General features: G+C 44.3%; 1 protein-coding gene and 1 long non-coding RNA gene across 2 annotated transcripts; both read left to right on the top strand.

Annotated features, from left to right (window-relative positions):
- Nucleotides 1-1,435: 1,435 nt before the first annotated feature.
- On the top strand, nucleotides 1,436-5,559 carry LOC124696350 (class E vacuolar protein-sorting machinery protein hse1-like). Its single transcript, XM_047229089.1, has 4 exons — nucleotides 1,436-1,825; nucleotides 2,990-3,103; nucleotides 4,108-4,679; nucleotides 4,974-5,559. Exons 1-4 carry the CDS (start codon nucleotides 1,436-1,438, stop codon nucleotides 5,248-5,250), a joined length of 1,353 nt encoding a protein of 450 aa, XP_047085045.1. The 3' UTR covers nucleotides 5,251-5,559.
- Nucleotides 5,560-8,391: 2,832 nt separating this feature from the next.
- On the top strand, nucleotides 8,392-9,003 carry LOC124699307. The gene is made up of 3 exons (XR_007001349.1): nucleotides 8,392-8,453; nucleotides 8,744-8,824; nucleotides 8,893-9,003. It is a non-coding gene; the product is annotated as an uncharacterized LOC124699307 (long non-coding RNA).
- Nucleotides 9,004-9,513: the final 510 nt, after the last annotated feature.

Here is a 9,513-nt window from a genome sequence, read left to right as displayed (position 1 = left end):
CGGGCAAAGATGCCGGATCCAAGCTCAGCGCCGGATAGATTAAACCGGTATCCAAAGACGTGAGAACCTGGCATGGTCTGTTGGATAGAATCCGCCAGACTATACCAGCTTCGGGGACTAATGTTGGGGGAATGACCCCCGGTATGCCAAAGGCATGCCAAACCGGATGGTTTGAGCCATCAAGATACCGGTTTAATGTTCGTACCGGAACACGAAGTTAAAGAATTTGGCTAAGCGAGGCTAAGCCGGTATCCCCAAGAGGGGTATGCCGGAACCGGGTAAAGAAGACACCGGGATACCGGAAAGAAGAGCAAGTCGGCAGGACTGGTCAAAGATTCTCTCCAGAGCTAGAAGACAAAGATGAGCTAAGCAAAGTAGCTTTAAACGAAGGGCTGACGATAAAGAGGAGGATGACGATGAAAGAAGCCGGATGACGTCAGCATCCCTGACTAAAGAAGACCCCGGTGTCATCTATGATTAAAGTAGCTTTGTAAAGTAGTTTGTCTAGTCAAAGATGCCATTAGGGTTTCTTGCCCTGTAAGCCACCCTCTCCCCTATATAAGGAGAGGGGGCAGCCCTCTTCACGGGCACGAACGAATAGATGTGTGCATAGACGAACACATGTACTGAGAAACTTGTAACCTGTGGAGATCAATAAAGAAGATGATCTAGAGCGAGTTCTTCCTTATGTCTTTCTTCTTCAACCTCTAGCCTTGGTTAAGTTCTTGAGGAAACCATCCGGAAGTTCATCCCGTCTAATCACAAACCCTCCCCCGAATCCTCTAGCGTCCATTCGGCCCCAACTTAAGCCATCCTATGGCATCTGTCTGTTCACCACGACGACATTGGTGGATAGAGGGATCGCGCATGAGAAATCAATCTGTTTGGGTCTTCCCGCTGGAGGCCATTTTTTGATCCGTCTATCCGCGTGAACCATTCCAGACTGGACATGACATGATAGGTAGCCCCGATGAAGGTGAAGATGCCCGCGGGGCCTTGCCTCCATACCCCAAATGATCTGCTGGTGCACCATGGCAGCATACGTGGGATGTTATTTTGACTGCTCCTCCTCACTAATGTAATACAAAGTTCCTTTTGTTATAGATTCACTCATTTTGATTATTTATTTTTATAGTACTATGTATATTTATTTATTTTTATTTTAGTATATATCCAGTCTGTTTTAAAATAATTAAGGAAATATATATTTATTTTATTTTAGTACAGTATATATCAAGTCTGTTTTAAAATAATTAAGGAAATGGTCTTAGGTTAGCGAACCAAGGGAGTGTCTTTCATGTGCTAGTGACACGCGTCAACCTTGGTCAATCACAATATCACATGACTCGCCAATTCGCCATCACTGCTCAAACTCCTCTTCTCCGCAAGCTCGAGCAACAAACAACCCAGGAGGAAAAAGCCCTAACCCGCTTCAATGGCGAAGCACCCGTCCTCCCCCTCCGCTTCCTCGCCGGCGCGGAAGAGCCCGCATCCTACGCCGGCGGGGGATGCGACAGACATCTCTGCCGCCCCCGCCGCCGCCACCACCACCACTGCCGCGTCCGGCCCTAACGCCTCCTCCTCCTCGTCGCCGCCGGCGGGGTTCGTCTTCATGTGCAGCGGCGCGACGAAGCCCCAGTGCTTCAGCTACAGGGTTCTGGGCCTGCCACGGGGGAGGCTGGACGACGTCTCCCGGATCAGGCGAGGCGCGGCACTCTTCCTCTACGACTTCGACTCCAAGTACCTCTACGGACCCTACCGCGCCGACTCCGACGGCGGCCTCGACCTCGAACCCGCCGCATTCCAAGGACGCTACCCAGCCCAGGTACCGCCTTCCTCCACGCCCCAGCTCATAAAGAAAATGGCCACGAGTTTTAACTTAAGATTTCACCTTATGGGATTCTAGATAGTGTGGAATTTGGTACTAGGTAAAAAATTAATTCTGGAAATTGTTCGTGTATGAATCTTTACACCATAAAGATTGGAGCTTGATGATTTTTCATTCGATATTTTACTGAAATGTGGGTCGTGGTGCCTCATTTCACTTTTCAGTGGCACGATATTGTGACAAATCATCACCAAGTCCCGATCTTTATGGTGGAAAATCCTTAATCACTGTTAGCCACTGTTTTATGGTTTGCCAGATGCCAAAGGGTGGCTTTTCTACTGTGCTGATACAAGGTAGACATGAATCCAGAAAAAAAAAAAGAATTTTCACCGAATAAGGATCATGTAGTTTGGGAAGTTTGCGATATGATGATTGCTGGGAACTTGGGAAGCTGGTAACTTAAGGACTAGTTGTATATGGCATTGAGAGAACCTCAAATCCATTGGTCTGAGAACGGTGATATTTCATTCTCCAGCCATACAAGCAATTTGGGTAGCCTGCTGTCCATGTCAATCAATTGTTAATTAATGTAGTATTTTACTGCTGGCTATGGGGATGAACATGGGACAGAGCTGAGCATTGGCCCAACAGGCTACCACAGCCCATGGCATTACTCTTGTTGCTTCAGTACCTTGTATTTGTGATTCTGAAATCAAGAGATATTGTAATAGGATGGTGATTGAGTTTGCTTCTTTAGCTAGGACTAATGGCAGTTGCATGAGTCAGTTGGCGTCACAACATCTTGTATTGCTTCTTTGCTTTGGATGATTGTAATGCTACCAACTTGGACCACAAGATCCAAGTTAAGGATGAATGTACTATCTTTTTTGATACTTCCCTTCTGCGGTGACTGGCGTTAATATGGGGACATGGGAAAGCCAGTCATCAGTCTCAACTCATTTCTACTGCTATGACAGATATTTTATTACCTCTTATCTCCCAAAGGAATCCTGACAATTTTAGTTTTGTGTAATTTCAGTTCCTCTTGGCTCATATTATGCATTTCAGTTTGCAATTACATCCAGCCATCAACTTGATAAATTAGCTGTACATTATTATACTATTCTACCTTGAATGTTCACTGTCTTTCTATATGGGCAGGTTAAATTTACAATTGATGGTGATTTCATGCCAATCCCAGAGAGTAGTGTAAGAAGTGCTATAAAGGAGAATTATTCCCGTGGGAAATTCTGTCCAGAACTTACCGTTATGCAAGTAAGTAGTAATCAGGGTTTACTGATGTTGTGTATTTGGGGAGAGGTTGAAACAATTGTGTCGAATCTTTTTTTTATTTGTAACTCCTGTACAAGGTGGTTCGAACTTCATGCAGTGTGTCAGATGAACACTAATTCTTGGTTATGTATGGTCTTGTATATACATTAAACTAGTCAATTCACATCTTTTAGTGCCTAGTTTGAACTTTGCACAGTAGTTTTCCACTCTAGATGAGAAGGATATATGTAGGAAAACCGATAATTAGAAGAACCCTGAAACATGCAATCCATTAATTTAATAACTTGATGTTGTGGTGTAAGCATATGCAGGGACGGAGCCAGCAGGGGGCTGGCTGGGGCCATGGCCCCCCTCATGATGGATTTTTTTCTGAAAATACCCTTGTAATATGATGATTTGACCTGCAGTTTTACCTAAATTTAGCTATATGGCCCCCTCCAAGAATTTTTTACATGTAGTTGGCCCCCCTTATATCACTTTCCTGGCTCCGTCCCTGAGCATATGCAGAGTCATAGAGGCAAGTCTTGATTGAGAGAGACTACAATGTATTGTTATCACTATGACTGAACTTTGAGGGCTGAAATTTATCTTTTTAATGTCCTTTGCATTCATCTCAGCCCTTTATTTACTAGAAGCAGACATTCTCTATGTTAACTGCACCCTGTAAGGTTTCTATTTGTATTTAAGATGTTTGGTTTTTTAATTAAATTATTTCTTTGTCCTGAGAAAATAAGCACATTGTATATTGGTGAAAAAATGGATATAGCAGGAACAAGTTCTTTCACTTCTGAATTTATTCTCGAGTTTCTAGTTGGAATTACTGGTATAGTCCTTTCATATCAGTGTATCAGCTAGTTGAAAGCGGGTACTAATAGCTGCTTTATCCTCCATCTTTACGTTCTGTGTTAATCTTACCAGTGTAGCTATGAACAATATCATACATTTACCAGCGTTGCATTTTCACTGTTGTTGGTATTCTGTTGTAGGTTGAGAAACTGAGAGGATTGTTCCGGCCAATTACTGTACTGCCAGAGTCTGCTCCATCTGCTGATTACAGGCATTATGTTGATAACAGGCATCCTGCTCCATCTGCTGCTTACGTGCCTGCTTCAGGTTTTCACCCAACACAGCCAGCTATCAACAGGCATCCTGATCCCACTACTTCTTACTTGCCTCCTTCAGGTTCTCACCCAACACAGCCAGCTGCTTATGTGCATTACCCAAGTGCTTATGTTCCTGCACAGGCTGCTCATCTGGTGCCACACGAGCCTTATGCATATCCATATTCTCACCTACCTCCTCCTAGCGCTCAATTCACTGCGCCTGCTTACTATGCGACCCCAGCTGGGCATCCGTATCAAGCAGGATATGAATCATATGATCCATCGGCGTCTGCCTACCACTATGCCCAAGCACCCCCTTCCTGTTATCCCTATGTGCAAACCCAACACCTTGTGCCACAACATGTCCCACACCCTGTCTATTCCACTGCTAATCGGGATGATCCATATCGATTTGATGCTGTGAAATCTCATTACCAGGAAACTATTTCTGAGAGGTGTGTATGCTAACTACCAACTTCTCCAAGTATTTTCTGTTCCTTCATTTCTTCTACATGCAAGCTATTTTTGCAAACCTATTTTTGTACATATGTCAATGTCGGCTCATTGATGTCGCAAAGCTGTATTGTTCATCTACTCTAGATTTTTCTAAAAAGGAATTAGCTGCAGAGACAATGTAGATACAGTGATACACACTTCATGTGTTGGAAGCCAACATTTATTCATGTTTTTTTTTGCTACATGCAGAAATCATTCATTGCTCTTTTTCCTTGTATATTTTTATATTTCAGATCTGCCTATGGTGCAGCACATCAGAACTTGCAACTTGTTAGGCAGTATGGGTATACCCCAAGCAGCGAGACTGCAGCACCTGAAGCAGCTACCACGAACTTAGGGCTTGTTAGGAGTTATGGATCTGATCCAAGCAGTGCACTTGGAGTGCAGTCCTATGTTGATGGAGCTGCACCGACGATCTATTCACATGCAGGCACCCCAGCAATCACCCAGGCCGAGAATGTTGCCGCGCCATCGGTATACATTGCCGCGGCTGCACCAGCTTACCTGTGATTGCTCTGTGTCCATCTTGTGTTTCTTTGCTTGCATGATCTTGCTGAACCGAGATAGCTCCCCTTTGTCCGTTTGAGTGTTGCCATTGTGCCCAAGGGACTGGGAGTTCGGATCATTGAAGATGGCATCACCATCGTTACCGCTAATATATTTGGTATATACTGTATAAAGGGATTCAGTCGCTGCCCTTTATTACGTTAGACTGGTGGTACTAACTGGTAGCTGTTGGTGTCAAGACTCAAGACTCTGGTGGTATAAGCTTATGTACTGTAACTATTCTTATGCTGTGAGCAAAAATGGGCATTGCAAGAGACGTGGAGTCGTGATCTAACAAGTCTCCCTATCTCTACCTGCCTGCTTTTTTTTTTATGGAAACTAGTAAATGTGCACGTGCAACGCACGATTAAAATTCTCAGAAGCACAAAAATATAAGTATATTTTGTTACAAAATATTACAATTCAACATCACTTCGAAGCAAAACTGAAAAACAAACAACTAAGCAATTGTAAATTTGTAACACCGCTTATTCTCTGATGAAGGCCCATTATTTTATATGATCAAGAATATCTCATTGTAGGTAAAGAAAAGAGATCACAACCGTGCCAAAGAAACAAGGAAAAGGGTCAAACTCAAAAATTGGAAGTGCACGCATACAGTTCGTTGTACGATAGGCAGAATTCTATTTTATGTATGCCTCATCCAAGAGGCTAGTGTTACCAATCCAGCAAGGGAAACCACCAAAATTATTTACCCTCAAACACTCTTCCATTTCTTTCTTTCCATGGATGCCAAGATGTGATGCAGATGTAATTTAGCTATTCTTCAGATAATTGGACGAATATCAGATAGCGTCATCCACCAATCACTTTTCCAGACATTCTCCAACATCACTTGCTGAATCCAGGGGTAGATTTGGAAGTCATATGCAGAATAGGCCGGGTAGGTCTTGTTTGAGGTGAGCATCCAACTAACTTCATCAGGGGTGTTTATTAACACAACAACATCCACAAGCTCCGATAGGTTGATGAATTGATCCAACTCATCCTGGATATTGACATCTGCAAAATTTCCACATACTATATATATCCAACTAACATGACATCATTCAGGTAAAAAAATGTAACAAAACTGAGTAGAAGATACAAGTAAATAGTCAATACTGTAAATAGTTCATGCATCTCCACAGAATTAGTGGTAATGTCTGAGGGGCCCTTTGGAGAACAATTGTATATACATGGTTAATCAACATATAAGTAAATCTTCAAATAGCATCACCTAGTTCTAACTCTTCCACAAGTGTTAAGATCCACATGTTGAGATTAAAAAAACCATATAAAAAGACCACCTCTTGAAGAATTAATATATCATATTATCAAACGAAATTGGGAATTGACAATGTCTTATCTTCATATGTTGGCTACATTTGGAAATCGGAAGGCCTATTATTCTGGGGAATAAAAACAAGGAAACCCTTCTTTATCTGAATCTAACATGCTGTGATATTGCACATAACATTAAATTATTCAGTGAAAACCATCCTGAGTCATGAGATCAAACATGCACAAGGCAGCCATGAATCCTTGCGAGCAGCTAGGACGTGGTTGTGAATGAAGCTGCTTCCTATGCTGTCCTAGAAGAAATCACGTCAATAAAAATACCTAAGTAACCATGAAGAAATTGCTACTTTCAGGTTTGCTGCGTGCATGTATCACCTGCCACATAGAAGGTGCTGAACCATGAATATCTTGTCCATTAGTCTCACTCCTGCATCCCACCTGAAGTTCTCAAACAGCTAAAATAGCTTTAAAATATATCCTATTTCCAGTTCGATCTAGAAGTATCTGAATTATCAGCACGTGCCCTAATCTCAAATGTGATATTTGTAAACATACATGAAGATTTAGGAGACAAACATTTACTGTAAACAGACATGAAGATTTCAGTGGCCAAACTTTTACTGTACACAGACATGAAGATTTCAGTAGCCAAACTTTTACTGTTAAGATTTTAGTTCGGTTATATATGAAATCGTACGTCGAAGCAGCAAACTGCAGTGTAGCACATCATCGACCTGCCTTTTGGATGATCTGAAGGTATAATAGCTGCCCCCCATGGGGGCTTCACAGCGATTCCAGCTTTTGAACCGTCGGATTTTTACTGTTCCTGATCAACACTCGATCTCAGCCGTCCATTTCTGGCAGTAGCGCCCTAGCAAAAGCCATGAACCGACCGTTATCTACCCGCATCAGGCTGCGTCTGGGCCCGAGCATCGCGCGGACCCGCCTGTCTGCCACTGCGGCTGGATCTCTGTCGGTACACATTTGCGTCAGGCAGTGAATCTCCACCCGCAGGGGTATTTTCGGTCTTTCAGCACCTGCCATATAAAAAACGAGATCGGTTGACCGAAACCCTAGCCGCCTTGCCCAATCGCTGCGCATCCTCTCTCCCAATCCCCTCGCTCCTCTGCCCGTCCTCCTCCTCCCCAACTGCTGCGATTCTCTCACCCCGGAGCTCGATCGCCAAAGAGCGGCGGCGGAGGACGACAGCAAGAGTGCAAGACGATGCTGGGCCACGGGAGCTCGCGCGGCCGCCGGCCGTGCTCCATCTCCTCCACCCCTCCCTTTCCCTTAGCCAGAGCAGAAGGAGGCAGCAGGGCGGTCATCAATCGTTCGTCTCCTCTCGCGCCGCCTCTCCTCCTTTCCTCGTGCTCTGCTCTACCCTTTTCTTCACCGCGCGGGGGGAACTGCGCGAGCGCCGGGTACCAGCCCCGCTCCCTCGCTCCCGAGGTGAGCTTGCCGCCGACGCGGGGAACCGCAAGAGCGCTGCCTCGAGCCGATTGGCGGTTACCAGCGCCCTCCTCCTCATCCCTCGAGCCTAGACCAGGGGCTGCAGCGGCGCTCCGCCTCTCCATCCCCCGACCGAGGTGCGAGTGAGTCTTGCGGATACGGGGCACGCAAAGGCCGGCCAGATCCAGGGCTCGAGGCAGCGCGTGGATTTCTTAGACGACGAGAGTGCATCGCTTACTGATGCTAAAAGGTTGGTTTCGATCAGGATTTCTCCGTCACGGTGGTCGATTTGATCTGGCGTTTGACCATTCAAATTTCCCATGTCATTCATTTGGCTTGCAGATTGTTTGTTGCGTCCAGTGTATTCGTGGGAATAACATGGGCCGCCGCAGCGGCTGAGTTCAAATGGAACTCAGGTACCCAGTCTTCTCTCTTTCCTCATGATTCTATCTTAGTTTAATCCGCACAAATGTTTCTGCCCGTTCTATATACCTATGATTGTTGGGCAGAACCAGGAGATTGATCTCAAATTTGTTTCCTGCTCTTTCAATAACTTTTTTGGACAAATGTGAATGAACCAAAAAGTGGATTGTTTCCTCAAGTAATTCATGCAGTGCTTACGAATTATATTTATTTATAATTGCACATTTTATTTATCAGAAAAAAATCTGCCTAACCTTTTTATTTGGTATATGTTGATATACAGGAGGACCTAGACAGTTGCCTTCATAGAGAAGGATGAGGACGCCTGCCCGCCACCATGGATTTCGCTGGCTCGACCCTAGAGGTTATGTCTCTGTCCCATCATCTTCACCTCCGGCCGCATTGGTTCTGACCTGATTTGCCGCGTCACAGTCTGGATGCCGCCACCGTCATGAGATCAGTTGTTCAGGGCTGAACGTCGATGGCGTTGTTGATCTCCAGGTTTGCCTCCCTCTCTGTGTTTTCATGTGCGTGCGTGTGTGCTGGCTAACAATCCCCTTCTTCCTCCAGCAGCTCAAATGGTAGTTTGACCTTGTTAGTAAGGATAAAAGGATGGAGCGGCAATGCTGATGTAGCCTATAACTTAGAAAGCTCATAAATATTAGTATGTTCACTGTGATAACCTTCCTCGCGTTCATTTCTAGGTGTGCAAGATGGTGGCTGACGAATATGGTTGAGTTCAACACAATGAAGTTTACTTATCAGTTTGGTAAAGAAATTTTATATCTATAATGGTGTTTCTCGCATATTAGTTTTTTTTGTTGATTAAAGCCTGGAATCAATAAGAACAGAATACTATGTTTTATCAAGATATACATGAAAGAGGCTTCCTCCTTCCTAATTATGACTTAAGTCAGTGCTACCACCTAAATATGATTCAACTTTTCTTAAAGGAGACTCCCCACATAATGCCTACTATGGCCTGCAGTCAACAGATGCAGACTGCATTTTTTATTTGTTTTGCTTGCAAGAGAAATTTACCTGATTATGAAA

The sequence above is a fragment of the Lolium rigidum genome, chromosome 3, assembly GCF_022539505.1.
Source record: "Lolium rigidum isolate FL_2022 chromosome 3, APGP_CSIRO_Lrig_0.1, whole genome shotgun sequence".
In the NCBI taxonomy this organism is placed as follows: domain Eukaryota; kingdom Viridiplantae; phylum Streptophyta; class Magnoliopsida; order Poales; family Poaceae; genus Lolium; species Lolium rigidum.
This window is presented reverse-complemented; position numbering and strand designations above follow the sequence as displayed.

Coding starts and splice junctions, on each gene's coding strand:
- LOC124696350 (XM_047229089.1), top strand. CDS start 1,436: ATGGCGAAGCACCCGTCCTCCCCCTCCGCTTCCTCGCCGGCGCGGAAG. Junction 1,826..2,989: donor AAGGACGCTACCCAGCCCAG/GTACCGCCTTCC, acceptor CTATATGGGCAG/GTTAAATTTACAATTGATGG. Junction 3,104..4,107: donor CAGAACTTACCGTTATGCAA/GTAAGTAGTAAT, acceptor ATTCTGTTGTAG/GTTGAGAAACTGAGAGGATT.